Below are 20,457 nucleotides of genomic sequence, written 5' to 3'. Positions count from 1 at the left end.
AAGACCCAACACAGCCATAAATAAATAAATAAATTTATTTAAAAAAAAAGAAAAGTAAAAGAGAAGTACTATACGATAGCACCTACATGTAGAATCTAAAAAAAATACAGCACACTAGGGAATATAACAGAACAGGAACAGACTCACAGAACAAACGAGTGGTCACCAGTGGGGAGATGGAAGAAGCAAGGGGCAAGATGGGGTAGGGGATTAGAAGGTACAAACTACTATGTACAAAATATATAAGCTGCGAGGATATATTGTGTAGCACAAGGAGTACAGCCAATATTTTATAATAACTATAAATGGAGTATAACTTTAAAAATTGTGAATCACGGGCTTCCCTGGTGGTGCAGTGGTTGAGAATCTGCCTGCCAATGCAGGGCATACGGGTTTGAGCCCTGGTCTGGGAAGATCCCACATGCCGCGGAGCAACTGGGCCCGTGAGCCACAACTACTGAGCCCGCACTCTAGAGCCCATGAGCCACAACTACTGAGCCAGTGCTCTAGAGCCCGTGAGCCACAACTACTGAAGCCCACACGCCTAGAGCCCATGCTCCGCAACAAGAGAAGCCACCGCAATGAGAAGCCCGCACACGGAAGTGAAGAGCAGCCCCCGCTCGCCCAACTAGAGAAAGCCTGCACGCAGCAATGAAGACCCAGCGCAGCCAAAAATAAATAAATAAATTTATTTTTAAAAAAAGAGGGTGGCTCTGAAGCTGGGGCAGCTGGATCCAGGTCCTGCTCCACCTCTTACAGTCTGACCTTGTGCCAGGCGCCTTACCTTTCTAAGCCTCAGTTTCTCCACCTGTACAATAGGAAAACAGTAATCCTTCCCTTTTGTCACTCAATCAAGTAGAGCAGTGTTACACTGATGCTGGAAGCTTACTTTATAGCCTCCTCAACTTCCCACTCCCATATGTCTAAATCAGCAAGCATTTATTGAGCACCTGCTGTGTATCTGCCACCCTGCAACCAAATAAATGAGAAAATGCAACCGGCTTGATGCTGGCCGGGCGGGGGCTGGAGGTGGCACTGCAGATAGAGGGACCAGGGACGGCCTTTCTGGGGAGGTGACTCTTCAAGTGAGAAAGAAGAAGGGACAGGTGACCAAGAAGAGGTACAGTAAATGCAAAGCCTTGAACATGAAAACCCAGAGCCAGTGAGCGATGGAGGGGGGCCCAAGACAGGACTGGACGGGGAGGCTGGATCACAGGGTCTTGAGGGCCAGAGTACAGAGTTTGGGTCCCTGAGAAGCCGCTGGAGGGTTTGAAGCAGTGGAGCAATAGATCTGATTTGTGTTTCACAGAGATCTTTCTGGCGCCGTGGGGAGAGTAGATGGTCTGGGAGCAGACGAGGAGCACAGAGCGCAGCCGGCCTGTTGGCAGTCACCTAGGCAGAGCTAAGCAGCTGGGGGCGCAGGGCGCAGGGGCGGGGAGGGCCGTGCACACTGGGAGAGATTCTGCAAGCAGAGGCGGGCGGACCTGGGGGTTGACTGAATGTCTTGGTGTTGGGAAGCAGGAGGCAAGGCAGAAGAAAAAAGCAGAATTATTGCTTTTGGAGATTTGACTTGAATGGTGGGGGACGATGGTCCTGATGGAGTTGAGGGTTGAGAAATGGACTCTATTTTCGATGCATCCTGGGATATTATTAGAGTTAGAACTGCCAATGGAGTTGGTGGGTTTTGCTGACTTTTGCACTTTCCTTCCCTTGGCTTTTTTGCTCCAGGAGTGGAGTCCAGGGAATTCACATAGCAGTTCTTTCTCCCGCTCTGAGCCCCAGGGAGGGTGCCACTGCTGTCTCTTTCTCTGCCCCACTGTCAGCTCCAGCCCCCAAACCCACTGCTGCTCCGCTGGCTCTAGGCCTGGCAGGTAGCCCTTGGCCTTTCTGAAGTTCCCGAGATGAAGCTGAGGATGGGGTAGGCAGGGTGTAGGTGTCCAGCCACGTCTGCTCAGGGAGGTGCCCACCCTTCAGGGGAAGGTACACATCAGCCACTTCACCCAGCTGCCAGACGAAACGGATGGATGGCACCCTTGAAGATGAGTCACGTCAGAGGCAAAGGAGCTCTGTCTGGGGCTTTGCGACACCAGAGCCTTCGGGGATGGTACACACTTGTCTGTATCATCAGACGCTGCTGAGCTGACGCAGTGTGAGGTCTTGGTGCTCAGGCTGTGTTTGTCTTGGCAGCTGGGATGACAGCAGCTCCGTCAGCAGCGGGATCAGCGACACCATAGACAACCTCAGCACGGATGACATCAACACCAGCTCCTCCATCGGCTCCTATGCCAACACGCCTGCCTCCTCGCGTAAGAGCCTGGATGTCCAGGTAAGGAACAGGGTCCCTCCCAGAGCCCCTGCCAGCAGAGAGCCTTGGGCTTGTGGGCCAAGGGGGCTGTTTGGGGTGCACAGAATCTCCAGGTCCGTGAGATGAGGCCCGACCTCCTGCTTGATGCCTGTGCTCTTATGTCTTCACTCTGTCCTCTACCTGCAGGGAGAGGGTGGGGTCCAGCATTGGGGTACGCTAAACGGGAGTGGGGAGACTCACCGCTCTCACTGTGGTGGCCTTGGCAAATCCTGTTTCCTTCCCGGACCTCAGTTTCATCATCTATTTGGAAAAAAAAGAAAGAAAAAGGATGTTGGACTCAACTGGCCGTTCTTAGTCTGGAGTGCGCGCCCATGGCATTCGTCTGATCCCTCAAGAGTGCTGGGGTGGGAAGAACGTTAAGAAGCCTGGGCTGGAAGACCAGTACGTCCCAACAGATCTGTGGGTCGTATCCTCCTGCCAGTGTATTGTACTTGGCCCACGGTATCACTCTTCTTTTAAATGGGGTGGCATGTCAAGTTTTTTAAAGTTCATCACTTCACATGATAGTGAGCTTCTGGTTTCTCTTGAAAAATCAGAAGATATCGCCTCCCAGAGTCTATATTCTCCACAACCAACAGATGTCCAGGTGTCCCCGCCTTTGGACAGGGCGCGCATGCCGCTGTGTGCCAACCAGCTACACCCTTCAAATACCTGCCTGTCCTGAGGCACTTGAGTTTCCAACCCCTGCTTTAAACTCTCTGGTTTAGTGTTTCAGATGCAGTGCTTCCAAAGCAGTTTTGTGTAGGTGTGTTTGCTTCCCCTCATAGCATCCCTCAGTGGTCAGGGGGATTGGTTCTAATAAGCCCATTTTACTAGTGGACAAGCGAGTTGCCATCCTCACCACCAGTCCCCACAGTGGCACTGGCATATATGGACTGGAATCCTTTTCAGGATGAGTCCCTCCCACCAGTGGGGCCCGCTGCCTCGGGTGAACCCATGTGAAGGTTTGATGGGGATGGAGTCTCCCAGAGGGACCTTTTGAGGGCAGAGCTGACACAGCCCCTTCTTTCACTCCCTTCCTTTCACATCCGCTTCCTTCCTCCGCTCTGTCTCACTCGGGGCAGATAGGAGCTGCTTTGGGAATCTCTTTGCTTTCAAAGGTATCTTTCTCTTTGAGGACAGGGCTAAATGAAGGATGTGTCAGAGTGTGGGATTAATTCTGTACCACAGAAACGTAAACACAGACTGCCTGATGAAATCTATTAGGTGTTGCCTCTGGGATTGCCTGTGACTTCTTGAGTTTTCATTTTTAGCCTGAATTTCTAATTATCATTGGCAAACAAGGGTGGGTTGTGGCGGTTAAGGGAAAAAAACTACCCAAATGAAGGGAGCCCAGAGATTTGGGGGGTACTGATAATGTGCCACATCTTGATCTGAGGGGTAGTTATGTACGTTAATTTCAGAAAATTTCTTCCAATTATATACTTAAGATTGTACATTCGGTATATGAATGCTATACCTTAATTTTATAAAAGTTAATTAAAAAAACCAAAAAAACCTCTAAGCCACACCACCAACTGATCACTGTTTAATTAGTTATTAGACACAAGTTAGAAACACCCAGCCAGACTGTGTCCCTACCACTTGCCAAATGTTATAATATCCACAGTTTCCGGGACTTCCCTGGCGGTCCAGTGGTTAGGACTGGGTGCTTTCACTGCCGTGGCCCAGGTTCATTCCCTGGTCGGGGAACTAAGATCCTGCATGTCGTGGGGCACAGCCAAAAAAAAAAAAAATCCACCGTTTTCCTTTCCTTGTGGACACTAATTTTTTTTTTTTTTTTCTGAGACTCATTTTAATTTCAAGGTAACAACAACCAAGCTTCTAGACAGTTCTTAGATACAGAGCTGGGGGACTAAGAGAGAAGGAGAGACAGACAGAGACAGAGAGGAGAGAGAGATCTATAAATCAGGAGGTTTCTCTCTTGTTTACGTGCAAGGTAGGAAGAAGCTTGCTCCTAAAACGCTCACTGAGCCAACAAAACATTGTTGGAACAGTCTCCTTGTCTTTGTTCCCTTCCCACAAACCTGGAGTTAGAATCTGTTTTCCACGTTGATACAGAGTAACCATCTGGGATTTACAAATGATACATTTGAATTTGGTTACTGTCAAGGCCCCCCCCACCCTTGACCAGCTCTTTGCTTTCATTTAGCAAATGTCACATCAGAAAAGCTTCAAGAATATTACACAAGCATGTCTTTTGACCAAGATCAGAAAGATAACATCAAGGGTTGTAAAGAATTTACTATTGGGCTTCCCTGGTGACGCAGTGGTTGAGAGTCTGCCTGCCGATGCAGGAGATACGGGTTCGTGCCTGTCCAGGAAGATCCCACATGCCGCGGAGCGGCTGGGCCCATGAGCCATGGCCGCTGAGCCTGCGCTTCTGGAGCCTGTGCTCCGCAACGGGAGAGGCCACAACAGTGAGAGGCCCGCGTACCGCAAAAAAAAAAAAAAAGAATTTACTATTTATTGGGTTGTTTTTTTGCTCTACAACTACTTGAGTTTAAAATATTTAAATAAAAATTAAGCAAGTAGGTCTTGGAATAAAATAAATGTAGACTTGCACCCATAGTTACAAAGAGTCCTGCTGAGATGGTTTCTTTGGCATCCCTTTGTTCCTGTCCAAGGAGCATCTCCAAATATCTGAATCCACATAAATTGCAGCCTTCTCCCCTCCTCCCCTGTACCACTCTGAGGAAGGCTAGGGGCCATCACTCCTCTCGGGGCAGCGTCACGCAGCGGGAAGGTGTGCACTGCCATCCTCCCCGGGGCTCATTCAGGTTCCCATCACATATGGGTTTCCCTGGACAAATGGGCAGCACAAAGCATCCCAGGCGAGGCATGGAAAGGCAGGAAGAAGTAGCCCAGTGTGTCCACTGGGAAAGCAGGTTGAGGACAGCTTGCCTGCCTGAGTTTATTTGAAAAGCCTCTGAAGACCAGCCAAAAGGAAGTACATCTAAGGAACGGGGGAGCTGTCGTCTGGAAGCCTGAGGAACAGCCTCATTTAGTTGCTTGAGAGAGGCGGCAGCCGGTAACAGAGGAGCGGTCCTTGGGGGATGGAAGTCCCCTTAGTCTGCGAGTGACTGTCTCCTCAAGGATGTCGAGGAGCACGGGGAGGGTCTTTGATGGGGCACTCGTGCCCAGATACCCACTGCTTCTCAGTGTTCTGGGCAAAGCATCTCCCTGCCTGGGGTCTGACAGCCTCTTGACCAACTTTCTCCAGGAGAGCTGGTGAGTCTGGCTGCAGTGTCAGGGAAAAGGTACGGCCTTTGAAGTCAGGGTTGAGCTCCTAGCTCTGTGGCATCCTTGGATAAGCTCAACCTCTCCAAGCCTCTGCCTCCCCGTGATTACATAAAATCACGGTAACTAGGCTTATCTTGAAGGGTGAGTGTGAGAGCGATATGGACATTCTTTATCTGAACATGCTTTCAGATAAATGAGCCTAATTCGTTTTCTTTTTTCTTTTTTTTTTTCTGGCTGTGCCACTCTGCTTACGGGATCTCAGTTCCCCGACCAGGGGTTGAACCCCGGCCCTCTGCAGTTGAAAGCGCTGAGTCCTAACCATTGGACCTCCAGGGAATTCCCTCAGAACCTAATTCTCAGTAGTTGCTCAGATGGTTCATTTCGTTTGTTTCCTTTCCTTTCCATTTCCTTTTCCTTTTTCCCTTTCCTTCCTTCCTTCCTTCCTCTATATTACCTATACCTCTGCTTCTTTCCTCCATTCATGTCAGGAACCAAAAGTTGACTGTTATTCATGTCCTTTCTTTGTAGTGTCAGAGCATTTTTTTTTTTTTTTTTTGCGGTACGCGGGCCTCTCACTGCTGTGGCTTCTCCCGTTGCAGAGCACAGGCTCCGGATGCGCAGGCTCAGCGGCCATGGCTCACAGGGCCAGCCGCTCCACGGCATGTGGGATCTTCCCGGACCGGGGCACGAACCCGTGTCCCCTGCATCAGCAGGCGGACTCTCAACCACTGCGCCACCAGGGAAGCCCTGTCAGAGCATTTTGTCTTAAGTTTTGCAGCATTTTGTTTTTAGGACAGTGTGTTGGTGGCAGAAGACTTCTCACACATGAACATCACTTCCCCACATCCCTTTCATCTATCTCTTCCTGTCCTTGTGACTCGGCATTTTCTCTCAGTCTGTGGAAGGTTCCATTCCAGGTGCCAAGGTACAAAAAAGGCATATGTCAAGATTCCTCTCATTTTCACTGCCTTTGAAATTTTAATAAAATATACAAGGGGGAAAAAGTGGTAATTCCATGTGAGTTTACTTTTGGCTACTGAAGGAACAAAATTCTGAATTCTGTGGCAAGGATTCCTGTCCTGTGTGACCTTGAGTAATCCTGGGCTCTCTGGATGCTCTTGGGTGATGGTCTGGACGTAAGGATAGGGTTTGGCTGGGGTGTGGGTGGGGCACCCCTTGTGCCACCTGCTGGGTCCTGCTGCTCCTGACTTGAGGCAAGTTACCTTTCCTCTTCACACCTGTGCTTTCCTTGTCTGTCAAATACAGATAAAAGTGCAAGTTTAGAGGATTAGATGAGCTAATAATGTGTGCAGAGGCACCCAGTGCCCAGTAAGAAAGGCGGCAGGTAATGATGCTGACGCTGATCCTAGTTTCTGTTATTACTGGGACTCAGACTTTAGCCAGTGTAGCATCTCAGTCTGCGGGGGATGGTGTGGGCTTGAAGACGGCAGCGTCTCTGGCTTCTTAGAGGCTTGTGGCCTAAGAGCACAAAAGACAAGTACCCTGTTCACCTTAATGCAAGACAGAAATAGATTAAATGCTAAAGTGCCGGAGATTTTCAGAGGGGGGACAGTTGGTGACAAAAGAGCCACTGTTAAAATTGAGTCCCTCCACCTTGAGCTCATTGCGCCCACCGTCAGCTCTCTGAGACACCTGTCTGTTATCACCCCTGTTTCACGCACAAGGTAACAATCTCAAAGAAGCTCAGCCACTTCCTTCAGGGTCACACACAGCACAGGAGGGAGTTGCAGCACCTAGTACTTGACCTCAAGTCTGTCCGACCCCAAGCCCACGCTCTTCCCTCCACCTCCCGCCCCATGGCTGCACCTCGTTCCTCAGCGCCTTGGTTCCATCCTCTCGCTCTCAGAAGACGGGCCTCCCCTCTTCAGTCTCTGGGGAACCTGGGCCCTCAGGGGAGAACTCTCCCATCTTCCAGGCCCTCTTCCTCCTTGAGTGTGGCTGTTTCCCTGCCTTCCCTCTTGGATGCTGAAGGAGTAAGTGGGCTTACAGTAGGAGTAGCTACAGAAAGGAGGTACCACTTGAGATGGGCACAACTGGCAAAGGGGAGGGTGCAGCTCTTTGTACATCCCATGTGGCTGTCCTGCTGGCCCTCCTGTTGTAAGCTCTGGGGGCAGAGAGCCTGGCCCTTCTTCATCTTTTAATCCCTCCTGGTGCCACCACATGACCTGGCACACAGCTCAGCAGGGATTTGCTAAGGAGATGTGAACTCACAGCCAGTGTAATGTCCCGGGGCAGAGGCCGCTGTGCGGAGAGCAGCTGGGAAGCCTACCACCCTGGACCACATACATTGCGGGGCTGTGATGGTTGGATGATTGTTCTTTCCAGAGGGGGATTCAACTGTAGTCCCAGACCAGGGATGTGTGCACTCTCTCTGCCACTGGGGTGGAATCAGTTCTGGAGGTCCCACCCAGAGGCTAGGCTGGAACTGCTCCAGAATTGGAGCTGGGGAACCACCGGCCAGCCAGGGTGGAAGGAGAATCTACTGGGTGTAGGTGTTATGTTAGGTGCCCCTGGACATGCAGCATCCTCAAGTCCTTGGACTTGTTCTCCAGGAAGGCAGCATAGCCTGATGGCTAAAATATGGACTCTGCACTCAGGCTCCCTGGAATCCTTGCACCGTGTGATCTTGGGCAATTTTCCTTTCCACTCTGTGCCTCAGTGTTCTCATGTAAAATCGAGACTACGAACTGTAACCTCCTCATAGGTTTCTGGTGAAGATTAAATTAAATGGTACATGTAAAGCACTTTAGCCCAGTGCCTAGCACATAGTAAATGTTTAGTAAATTTTAATTGTTACTGCTCCTACTATTAGCATCACTATAATTTGATCAGGGAAAATAACGTATAGGAGCATTAAAGGAATAATTAATGCAGTACCCCAGGATGTGGTATGTACTAAGTTTTCAGTACCTCTTAGAGTGTAAAAGAATGTGTTAGAATGTACTTGAACATAAGCTCCAGGAGGTTGATGATTCGTATTGATATTTTGTTCTCATTAATTGTAGTATTCCCAGTACCCAAAAGCTTGCTTGGCACACAGCGGTACCGGTAAATATTTGTTGAGTGAATGTTTCCAAAGCCAAGATATTTTCTGCCTCAGGGCCTTTGCACACACTCTTCCCTCTACCTGGCATGCTCTTCCCTAAACTCTTCTCTCGGTAAGTTTCTGCTCATTCTTTAGGACACTTCTTCAAAAAGGCCTTACCAGACCACTGTACTTACCCCCATCATCATAATCTAAATTACATCACTGCCTGTAATTTTCTCTCAGACTCCTTGTCTTTTTCCATTTATTTCTTTTATATTTCCAATCCCTGCCTCTTTCACTGGATCATAAACTTCAGAAGGGTTGGGAACCAATCTTACTCACAGGTCCTCAGACCCGCCATAGTGCCCGGCAAACCACGGGCATGGAGGAAATTCTGGTTGAATGAATACACTGGAAGATTTAGAGGAAGGAACACGGGCTGGTGTAGTTGGGACACGGAGCAAGTACCGTGAGTTTCCACTTCTCTGTAAAACTGAGATGAAGACAGTTCTACTTACCTGCTTACCCTCCTTGACCAGACAGCGGTCGGGATCGGATGAGGTCGTTTTGTTAAAGTGTGCTGTAGCTCGAGAAGCATGTGTTCGCCGACCGATTTGCTCATTTCCTCACCAAGCCTGATTGCGTGCCTGCTGTGGGGACGCCTCTGTCTCTGTCCTTTGCCGCAGCTGAACGACGAGCTTCTTGCAGCCCAGGAGTGTTTCTGTCGTCCTCTCTATGCCTGGTACCTCGTGGAAATGTTTGAGGAATGACCAAACAACTGAAGGCACCCATGAGGTGGCTGAGGGAGAGGGGGGAGGCTGTGGTGGTGATAGAGAGGCGATTGAACTTGGGCTGCTTGTCTGTATGTATCTTTGCTCCCACTTAGCCAGCGTATTCCGTGCAGGAAGCCATCGGTACTAATCTCGAGTGACGAGCATCAGGCCAGATTCTTGCCAGGGGGTCGTTTTGATTTGCTACCTTGCTGGTGTTGCCCACGCTTGGTAGTTAAGTACAGCAAATATGGGACCTGTATCGCAGGGGAGCCGCCCTAAACTGCTGCTGACCACCCTTCCCCATTCACTGCACTGCTTCTCCCCGCTGAAATCTGCTCAGACTGGCCCCAACCCCTAGGGAGGCCCCCAAAGCTTTCTGGTTAGCGAGTTATGGCTTTTAACTGCAGCACATGATTAACCATCACGCTTCTGTCCCCTCCTGGGCTCCGTGGCCAGCAGGTCAGGCCTCTTCCAAAGAAAGCTGGCTAATTATATCCCCCGTCTGCACAAAATCCCACAAGAGGAGGCAGCAGCGGCATATGAATGGAGCTGGGTGGGAGCACATGGTGTCGTGGGGAGGAAGTGGCTTCTGAGGCTTCGCCTCCTCTCGGCCCCTCTCTCTCCCTGATTCGAGGGGAGCTAGCAGCCGCCCTCTCTCGCTCGCTCTCGGTGCGTTAGACTGTGGCGCTGTGCTCGATCCAGAGATCTGGCTGCCACTGGAGTGATCGGGAGCTCTTGAACAAAGGGAAATGGGCTGGGAGGCCGTGAGCTGGGTAGAGCTCGGGCTGCCGGAGCTCGAGGAGGCTGGTCGCCAAGTGGCAGAGCTGGTGGCTGAATTTTTGTCACAGCTCCGTCCACTGGTTCTCCTCCATGGGGCTCTGTCCCTCGTTTTCCTCTGGCTCTTTTTACTCTCCTCCCTCACTCCCTTTTAGGACATATTCGTATTCTTTACCTTCCTTGACCCAACATATCAGGCTTCCTAACAAGATAACCAGAGTACAAGGCCCAAACATTTTAAAGTAGTCATCTGTTATTTTTCCCTTAACTTGTCCAGGGCATGGGCATTTTTGCTCTGGGGTGAGGGGCCCTCTAGCCTGGGGTTTGAGAAAGACTAATTCAGAGGGTCTCCTTCGCAGACCGACGCTGAGAAGCACTCACAGGTGGAGAGGAATTCCCTGTGGTCTGGCGATGACGTCAAGAAGTCAGACGGAGGGTCAGACAGCGGCATAAAGATGGAGCCGGGGTCGAAGTGGAGGCGGAATCCTTCTGATGTGTCTGACGAGTCGGACAAAAGCACGTCGGGCAAGAAGAACCCCGTCATCTCTCAGACAGGCTCGTGGCGGCGAGGCATGACAGCTCAGGTGGGCATCACCATGCCGAGGACGAAGCCGGCTGCCCTGGCAGGCACGCTGAAGACCCCAGGAACTGGTGAGTCAGAGGCATGTGTGGGCACTTGTCATTTTCAAAACCTGAACCGCAGTCACTCTAGCGAGGGCTTGATGATATTTTTAAATCCCTATAAAATGCACAGGTATTTCTTCTTAGGGTTTAGACTCTGCTCATAGCCAGCTTTCAGAAAGGTTCACATCCCTACCTTTCTCCAAGTGGAAGTATGTAAGCATGAGAGCCTCTGAAATTCTGAAGATGGTTCAACTGCCGAGACATGTTGAATCGGTTTAAGCATGTGCTGGGTCAGAGCTAACATACCCAGTGAAGGCTATTCAAGAGCACGTGGTTAGGAGCTGTCGGTGTGTTGAATTGACGTTGTCCATGATTTAAGGATGTATGTAAAGGAGGGCAGTGTTTTTGCAGGAAGGTGGGGTACCCCTTGAAAATGATAGGGACAGCTTTTCAATGGACAGAGGGAGAATGGCCAATAAAACACAAGGTCTCTTTCCCAGACATATCAGTAATTGGCTGGCTTTGCTTTATTCTGGGTAAATCTACACTGCTTTGCGAATGAGGAAAACCATTGACATCCCCTAAAAGCCTCACGGTGACAGTTGTAGACGCGCTTATCTTTATAAAAAGCTCTTTCCTCTGTCTTCCAAGGGGACTGCTTTCCCCCAGGAGAAAGCGAGCTAGTTCTTTGGAGGAGGGGAGAATTTTAAACAGTCAGCTGGCGGAGCTGACTTCTTGGTCTGCAGGCTAACCTTTCTGATCTCTCTCTCAGGAAAAACAGATGATGCAAAGGTGTCTGAGAAAGGAAGGCTGTCTCCCAAAGCCTCCCAGGTGAAGCGCTCCCCGTCAGATGCTGGCCGCAGCAGTGGTGATGAATCCAAGAAACCCCTCCCCGGCAGCTCCAGGACGCCCACTGCCAACGCCAACAGCTTTGGGTTCAAGAAGCAGAGTGGCTCTGCCGCTGGTTTGGCCATGATCACAGCCAGTGGGGCCACTGTCACCAGCAGGTCAGCCACACTGGGCAAAATCCCAAAGTCGTCCGCACTTGTCGGTCGGTCCACCGGTCGGAAGACAAGCATGGATGGGGCTCAGAATCAGGATGATGGGTATCTGTCTCTTAGCTCCCGGACAAATTTACAGTACCGGAGTCTGCCAAGGCCCAGTAAATCCACCAGCCGGAATGGGGCTGGGAACAGGTCTAGTACCAGCAGCATAGATTCCAACATCAGTAGCAAGTCAGCAGGCCTGCCGGTGCCCAAGCTGAGGGAGCCTTCCAAGACAGCCCTGGGCAGCTCTCTGCCAGGTCTGGTCAACCAGACCGATAAGGAGAAAGGCATCTCATCCGACAACGAGAGCGTGGCTTCCTGTAACTCAGTGAAGGTGAACCCGGCAGCCCAGCCTGTGTCTAGTGCGGCTCAGGCCACTCTCCAGCCAGGGGCCAAGTACCCTGATGTGGCCTCTCCCACGCTCCGCAGGTAAGTGGGTAAATGGCACTGAGCGGAACTGGAATACGTGGAGTGGCATCCTGGATTAATAACTTCCTGTTTTCTTAGCTGAAGCCGCCTCTGGTTTTCTCCACTTCAGTCCTTGGGTAAAGCTGTTTGGTTGGATGCTGCCAGCAATTCTGCTCAACTGATTATTTTCCCATGTTGGCGTGAAAAACATAAGCCTCTGGAATCAATCATCCTGGGTTTGAATCCTAGGTCCACCTTAATTAGCCACCATGTAACCTCTCTTAATACTTCTGCCTCCGTTTTCTCATCTGTAAAAGTGGGATGATGATACCTACCTACAGGTTCTTGTGTCCATTAATCTACGTAGCTACATCTGGCCCATAGTAAGTGCTCAATAAAAGTTAGCTACCATCGAAGATGAGATCCTAATACTCCCTTAGATCTGGAAGCAGTTTTGTTTTTAATCTGTGGCTCAGATTCCTCATCTTTATGCCAGACAGTGGCATAATGGCCAGATCTTTTCCCCAAATAGTCCAGTATCCCCCGCATACTTTTTTATACTGCACGCGTAATTCCAAATCAGTGTCTGAAATTTTAGCTTCCTTTAAAAAAAGAAAAAAGAACAACTCAAAGCAGAAGCGTTTTTGAAAAAGAGAATTTGATTTCCTATTACCTGAAAAGGCATTTTCCTGTACTTCCACAACGGGTGGAAATTTGTACGTTAAAATTGATTCTTCGCTTTAAACTGCAGCTGCATAGAGCAGAGTTCATCCTACCTTTTCAGGAAATTTCTTGTTGTAAGAAAGAGTAAGTCCAAGGATAGAAAACTTAGCAGTGAAAAAATAAAAATTATGTGCACATGTACATATTTGGGGATGAATGGGAATGTTTGCAAAGCCTTCAGAAGAAGCATTCCACATGAAAGGTATAATGCAGCAGTTCACTGTTCTTTGTCTAGACTTGATTATTAGAATTTCAGTAATGATTATTTTTTCAGGGGAAAGTCTTATTGGGCTGCTCTTTGTTGTTTTAACAGGTTGCCTTGTAAATGAAAATTTTCTCTGCTTCTTGCCTCAAGTATTATATGTAATATTCGCTCTTTGGTATTATAGATTTCCTTTAGTAACTACAAAGGCATTTTATTAGACCCTTAGGCTAGTGTAATAGAATACTTGAAAATGCATGCAGCTTCTTAGGCTGTGAATTGAGCACCTTTCAGCCCACTCCTAGCAATTACATTTTTCCTGAATTGTTAAGGTGTTCTGAATTCTCTCGTTGTGCATTAGTATGAAGAAGAGGAACCTTAGGTGAAGTGTGGTAGCTCTCTTCAAATGGTTTGAAGGACTAACAGACAAAAGATGGGGCTTTTTCTGTGTAGTTACACATAGCAGGATTAGGAGCAAGGCATAAAAGTTGGAAGAAGGTGGGTTAGATTTTGGTTTTGTAACAATTGGAAGTGCTTGGCAACGGAGCCAGTTAGCCTTTGGAGTATAAAGTAGTGAGGTCCCTGACACTGGAGGTGTGTAAGTACTCTAAAGCCAAGGTTCTGCAGCAGGATAGTTCTTTCTCTGTCACCAGGCAAAAAGTGTTCCTCTTCTGTCACCAGACATTGTAGTGAGGGTTGATTATGCGTTTGTTTATTTTTACAACAATTGGGATTTGTAACAACTGTTTGGAGAGGTCGGAGGTCAAACTCACACCACTTTGACTAGCTGGGTGAAAGGCAACCTGCCTATCATAGTATGTAGTAGTATCGTCTCTTTTCGGAGATACCTGTTCCATGACAGGTTTAGTGGATAGAATAAAGCCGTTACATTTCTAGAGTATGTACTGTCCTTCGACTTTAAGACAGTTTCTCCATCCTACCAGAGAACCCTCTGCCAACAGAAGAGGGAAGTGTCTGTGCCATTCCCTGTGTTCTGACAGCACATTTGTGGTCATGAGCAGTGGGGGAGATGACATGCAATGGCATTTCTGTGTGTCTGTCACAGAGACACAGTTCACACCCAGAGTGTCTGGTTGAACATCTTGTGAACCCCACAAGGTATGTGTGTATCACTGGACAGTACTAGCTCTCTGGACCTAAAAGACACATCTTTCAGGCTGGGCTTTCATGTGAGAATACATCTGAGAGGCTGCATTGCCCAGGCCGCCTCCAGATCCAGCCTCCTGTTCTTGATTCTGCATGTTTGCTTAGAGATCAAAGAAACCAACTCCTTTGGAGCTGAACGGTCATAAACGGAGTGCCTGCTTTGTGCCTGGGGTCATGGATACAAAGGTGGTCTTTTCCCTTGAGATGTTTCCTGGGCAAGGGCAGTTTTCTAGTTACTCTATTTATGGAAAGAAAGGAAAGCAAGATGTTGGACCAGTGAGGGATAGGCCTGTAGAAAATTACTCCCCGTCTCCCTTTGGCTCAGGTAGATCCAGGGTCTCAGCAGCATCCTAGAACTTGAAGGTGGAGCCTTTGCTCCACCAGTGCCCTGGCCCGCTGTGTGGCAGCCTTTCCCAGGGGAGCACCTCGAGCTGTAGAAAGGACTGCGCCTCCCTCCCCAGGGACTCTCACTAGCTCCTGTGCCCTGCCCTCCTCTGACGGCCGGCGTCCCTGGGCTTTGGGTGTTCAACCCGTGTAAACCTTTGTCTCTTCGCAGACTCTTTGGTGGGAAGCCTACCAAGCAAGTGCCCATCGCCACAGCCGAAAACATGAAAAACTCGGTGGTCATCTCCAACCCTCATGCCACCCTGAGCCAGCAAGGTAACTTAGAGTCCCCCTCGGGCAGCGGCGTCCTGAGCAGCGGCAGCAGCAGCCCTCTCTACAGTAAGAACGCAGACAGCACCCAGTCCCCCCTGGCCTCCAGCCCCAGCTCCGCCCACTCGGGCCCCTCCAACAGCCTCACGTGGGGCACCAACGCCAGCAGCTCCTCGGCCGTTAGCAAGGACGGCCTGGGCTTCCAGTCGGTCAGCAGCCTCCACACCAGCTGCGAGTCCATTGACATCTCCCTGGGCAGCGGAGGGGCGCTGAGTCACAACTCCTCCACCGGCCTCATTGCCGCCTCTAAGGATGACGCCCTGACCCCCTTTGTCAGAACCAACAGTGTGAAGACCACACTGTCGGAAAGGTTGGTGCTGTGTATTTGGCTGCCTTTATCTCCCCGAAAGACGCCCTTCCGGGAGTCCAAAGATTATGTCAGGAAGCCCAAGTGTTAGCTCACCTTTGCTGGGAGATTTCTCTCTTCCTGATTACTGCCGTCTCTCCAGAGGGAAGCCAGTTGGGGATGGATTAAGCCTGGCTCTGCTTCCTGTTGTCTTTTTCACTGTGGTTTTTCTCAGTGCATGGAGCTGCTGGAAGTCTCTTGGGGGCAGATTTCATGCTGCCTTTTGAAAGGGCATTCCGCTTTCGAAGTCCTTCCTTTTTATTGTTTGCTCATCACTGCCTCCTTCCCTGCCCCTTGTAATTGTGTTGTCCGAGCAGGGGGCGGCTGCAGCTGCGGAACGTGTGGTGGGATGTTCCTTAAGCAGCCCAGTCCACACGCTGGTCCTCGGGGCAGACACCCTCCTACTGAAGGGCCGCAGGCCAGAGCGATAGGAAATCAAGAAACCAGAATTGTCCTCAAAGCTCTGAATCTCACCGCAGTAGCGATACATGTCCATTTTCTCCACATGGGGAAGAAAGCCAGTATCAGCTCTGGAAATGAGAAAAACTTCCTAGTCGTGTATAATAACCCCACCCCCTCCTTCCAATCTAATGCACCTTCTCTTGTTTTCCACCTGCCTGGCCTTCTAGCCCTCTCTCTTCCCCTGCCGCTAGCCCTAAGTTCTGCAGAAGTACTCTGCCCAGGAAACAGGACAGGTAATGACGTTGTAGGCCGGGGACGCCACCGAGCCTCTAGCTTCCTCTGCCCCCCTGTGTCAAGCCAGATGTCTTGTATGAGGCTGTTGGCCTGCGGCTTCCGCTTGTGTTCGTGGCCCCGGTGTGCTCTGTGACCCCCCAGACATGCCTGTGAGGGTCTGTTCCGCTGCCCACAAAACTCAGAAACAGGTGGAGAGGGGCTGGCCCCTCCTCTCCCAGCTTGGGAAGGAACCTCAAGCCTGCCACCTGGCGAGGGGCGGCAGAAGCCCTCACTGGCATCTCAGCCTCCCCGTGGCATGCTCCTGCTTCCCAGCTTCCTGCCCTTTCTCCTCTCTCCCCTCCCCCTCCGAGCCCAGAAGTGACCTGCCGCCCACCACGCGGCTCTGCGGCCCTCACCTTTGTCTCCCACACCCCTGCTCCCCACGCAACTGGCTCTTTGCCCTCTCAAAGGCCTCTGCTGCGGATTGGCTCTGTGTCTCGCAGGCTGTGGTGTTCTGTGTGCCCGTTTTCTGTAAGAAGAATATGTGGAGTGTTGTTGGCCCCCAGATGCCCTGAGGGTGGGCCTCAGACATGGATCTTGACCTTGAGTTTGTGGGGAAGCCATGGCTTGGCCAAACGTAATGAGCAGATGTTGTTTCGTGCCAGGGGGAAAAAAATTAATGAAAACCCTCTTCACCCCATTAACAGCGACAACTTTGCTTTTGTCAGACTCATAGACCAAGCCTTTAAACCTAGCTCCTTGGAAATCCGAATGCTGTGACTTTATCAGCCAGCAGGTCGTAACGTGCCCCGACTCTGCCCAGGGCTCAGCTCCTAGCTCCGCCCAATGACAGCCTCGGAAACTGAGAGGGACCTGGAATTCACTTGTTCCAGATGAATTCCAAATATGCAGACTGCTGGCCTCTTGAAACTCTCCAGCAAGTCCCTTCTCTCACTTGAAGTCATCGCCAGTGGCATTTGGTGGCGGGCCAGAGTGCTTAGGGGTGCGGGGAGCCCGGCGTGTCTCTCTGCCGCGGAAGGCATGGGCTCTGCTTCCAGATGGGGGGCAGATCCTGAGTTGGGCTTTGAACCCGTGGAAAAGGTGGAGCAGTTGGGGCCGAGTGGATCAGGCCTCCTGGGGACGGGGGTGGAGGATGCCTGGGTGTGGGCGCAGGCCTGGGCTTCCTTTGTTCCCGTGGCTGTGGATGTGTTGCATGCAGAGGACCCCTCCCTGGTGAAGTGAGTCTCTTCCTCCAGATCTCTTGGCTCGTCCTTAGCCTTTCCCCCCTCACATGGCCTGCTTACCCTGTGCTTCTCTGAGGTTCTTATGTTTGTTTTGACTTTCCTACAGTGACCCGCACCTTGATAGGAACACTTTGCCTAAAAAAGGACTCAGGTATCTGTGTTTTCTCCTTGCATCCGTGCCATCTGGTGTGGCTCTGGGGCTTGGCTGTGCGGCTCTCTCGTGGCTGGTGGGGCTCGGGCCGGGCTGGGGGTCCCCGCTTTGGCAGCAGGACCCTTTGGACGATGGCTCCCCGCGCAACCCTCTCGTTCTCATCTCTCTGTGTGTCGGCTTCTTTGCTTGAGCAGAGGCTGTGCTCTTTCAGGCTTACTGTGGTCAGACCATCTCATGACAGCCATCCCTGAGCGAGCCCGGAGAGCGGTGACCGCTTCTTCTGGGGCCAGTGGGTTTAATCGCTGATCACTTTGCCATGACCATTCCATTCACGGGCTGTCTTCCAAGAGAAAGGATATGACTTGTAGCATGTTGATTTGTCAGCCGGGACACAGAGCAAAGGAGAGAAATATCCCCCCCACCCCCACCCCCGCCAATTTGAAGATTTTTAACTTTCTGGCCCATAGAAAGTTGCTGAGGACAGGTGCTTTGCACTTGGCTGAATATTCTAATTGAAAATCGGGTCACTTTTCAATGCCCAGCAAGACATGGGTGTGTTCATTTTTTTGATGTAAAGAAAGTAAGGACTTCCTTTCCAAGAGCGAATGTCCTTGCATTCACTGTAAGTGATGGCTCGTTTTTGGCGCCGGTCCTGGTGAAACAAGATGCTATAAGTCACCTCTGCTCACGCCATCCACCTCACTTTGCCACCCAGAAGGACTTCAGTCCTAACGCCTGGCCCGTGATCTTAATGTCCCGTGGTTACAGCTGTTGTTTCTCCCGCTCTCTAAACACCTCGTTCTTTGTAGCATCGGCTTCACCCCGCACCAAGCAGTAAGTGCTTTCGCAAAACATGGAACTTGGAATGAAATGTTACGTTGCTGTCGTGTATGTCTGTAGTTAATAACCAGCAGTTCTTAAGGCTGAGAGCATTTTGACCAGTAATGGGAGGTAGGTATCAATGCTTCCTTTCAACAGGAGTTCCGAGTAAAGCCAAATCTAAAAACCTAAGAATAAAAGTATTGAAAAAGCCCCAACCGACCTCCAGACGGAGGAAGTTCAGCACGGTGGCCTTCGAGGGGGCAGTTGGCAAGGCCTTTAGTACTCAACAGTTTCTGTCATGCTTGTCGGCACTCAGGCTGATGCTTAAATCATATCCACTCTTCACGTGAGTTTGACCTTGACGCCCCAGCGTCGCTCCCAGAGGAAGCTCACATCTTCGAATATCGCCATTTCGTAATGCTAGTGTGTATATTTCTGGAGCAGATCTATTCTGTGAAAATTATGTAGCTCTAGCTGTTAAAATCAGTTTTTAAAAGAATTCAGAATAGAGGTAAGTGACAGGGTATCCTCAGGCAATTGATGGGACCTAGAAAGTCCAACTATGGTAAAAACATTAAGGAAGAATCGTGTTTATGTTCCCTCTCACTGTGACTCCCTTTCTAGCTCACCCGCTCCGTACACACACACATCCAATACCAACACATGGACAACACCTTGTCCTAAGTCAAGAGGACCCTCTATTTACGTAATCAGTAGTAACCCCACGGTAATCTGTTTATAAGTCCAAAGTACTCTGGCCGCTGGGGCACTTCAGACATTCGAGATGCTGCCTGTGGGCATAATGAGAAGAGCCCACTGGCAGCATCTGTAATGGATTTGGGAATCAGACAAATATGGATTGAAATCTCGGCACGTGATTCAAGGCAGGCCGTCAGCTCCCCTGAATGTAAAACAGGAATAATAGCATCTGTGTTGCTGGGAGAGTCCGAGGCTTCAGTAAGGTAACGTCTGTGAAGGCACCTGGCACGTTGGGGACGTTCAATAAATCATTACCAAATATACATTTCAGAATTAATGACGAGGTGGACCCCGTGACTTCTGAAGACCCTCCCCTGTGTGAGACCCAGTGATTTGGGTTCCTGTTGTGAAGACTGGTTTCTACCAGATCTAGTAACTACTGTCAGCGTCGGTCTCCTCATACCTTCCTTTACGTGTCTGGTTTCTGATAACTCCGTGATTCATGGCCACTTACTTGCCCTCCAGAATGCAGATGCCATGAGGTATCTAATTAAAACTTCCTCAGAGCTCTGACAGCAGCTTGTTTTGCTGCTTCAGTCCTGTCAAGGTGGAGGCTTTGAAATGACACCGTCATGAATCAACATGTTACAGATACGCCCAGGGCCGGCTCGTTTGAGCGTTTACCCATCTTGTTCCCTTTATGTAGTTCCCTCAAAACTGAAAGGAATTGCAGTTTTCCCCCAAAGACAGCCAAGTGGCAAAAAAGGTTTTGAGAAACTTTGTGAGTTTCGGAATGTGTAGCGATCTGATTTTTCAAACGTCACCTTTGGATGTATATTTTCTTTTTATATGTTTATCGTCAGCTCCAGAGAGCTCATTTTCATAAGCGTTGTTCGTAGTTAATCCCAGCCTGATTTCTGTCTGTCCAGGTACACCCCCACCTCCCAGCTTCGCACACAAGAAGACGCAAAAGAATGGTTACGGTCCCACTCTGCAGGAGGCCTGCAGGACACGGCCGCCAACTCTCCTTTCTCCTCTGGCTCCAGTGTAACTTCTCCCTCCGGAACAAGATTCAACTTTTCTCAGCTTGGTGAGTAGCTACTTGGCATTAACTGTGTTGATCAGCGCCTTAGGGCAGAGGTTATCTTGCATTTTGAAAGAGACCTGTGGTCACATCACTCTCAGTATCTGATCAGCCCTCAGCAGTGTAGTTTGATTATAGGCAATTGATAGCAAAAGAAAAGAAAAATATGTCTTGGTTCTCTATCAGTAATTTTCTCTACACGGTTGATATAGGTGGGGTTATAGCAAAGAGCAAACCATCCACGGAATGAGAAGAATGTATTCTAAGACCTCTGAAGATGTAGGTTTTATAGCGTATCCCATGTTTGGTCATCCTCATTGCTTTATTAAACCAGAAATAAAGATC

General features: G+C 50.0%; 1 protein-coding gene across 11 annotated transcripts in view; it reads left to right on the top strand.

Annotated features, from left to right (window-relative positions):
• Nucleotides 1–20,457, top strand: part of NAV2 (neuron navigator 2) — a 766,131-nt gene that overhangs the window by 687,848 nt on the left and 57,826 nt on the right. For 9 of the 11 annotated variants that reach the window (XR_009564890.1, XM_060303433.1, XM_060303429.1 and 6 more), the window contains 7 exons: nt 2,188–2,326; nt 10,567–10,858; nt 11,604–12,306; nt 14,934–15,401; nt 16,067–16,132; nt 17,463–17,507; nt 19,958–20,118. Coding sequence is in view for 10 of the 11 variants with exons in the window: in XM_060303433.1 (XP_060159416.1) it covers nt 2,188–2,326; nt 10,567–10,858; nt 11,604–12,306; nt 14,934–15,401; nt 16,067–16,132; nt 17,463–17,507; nt 19,958–20,118 (1,874 nt within the window). In the remaining variant the exon portion in view is untranslated. The remainder of the gene's footprint in view (nt 1–2,187; nt 2,327–10,566; nt 10,859–11,603; nt 12,307–14,933; nt 15,402–16,066; nt 16,133–17,462; nt 17,508–19,957; nt 20,119–20,457) is intronic. The other 2 variants (XM_060303427.1, XM_060303428.1) reach the window with 2 other exon arrangements.

This window comes from Globicephala melas, chromosome 8 (genome assembly GCF_963455315.2).
Source record: "Globicephala melas chromosome 8, mGloMel1.2, whole genome shotgun sequence".
Taxonomy (NCBI): Eukaryota; Metazoa; Chordata; class Mammalia; order Artiodactyla; family Delphinidae; genus Globicephala; species Globicephala melas.
Note: the sequence above shows the minus strand (reverse complement) of the source record. Positions and strands in the feature narration are given on the sequence as shown.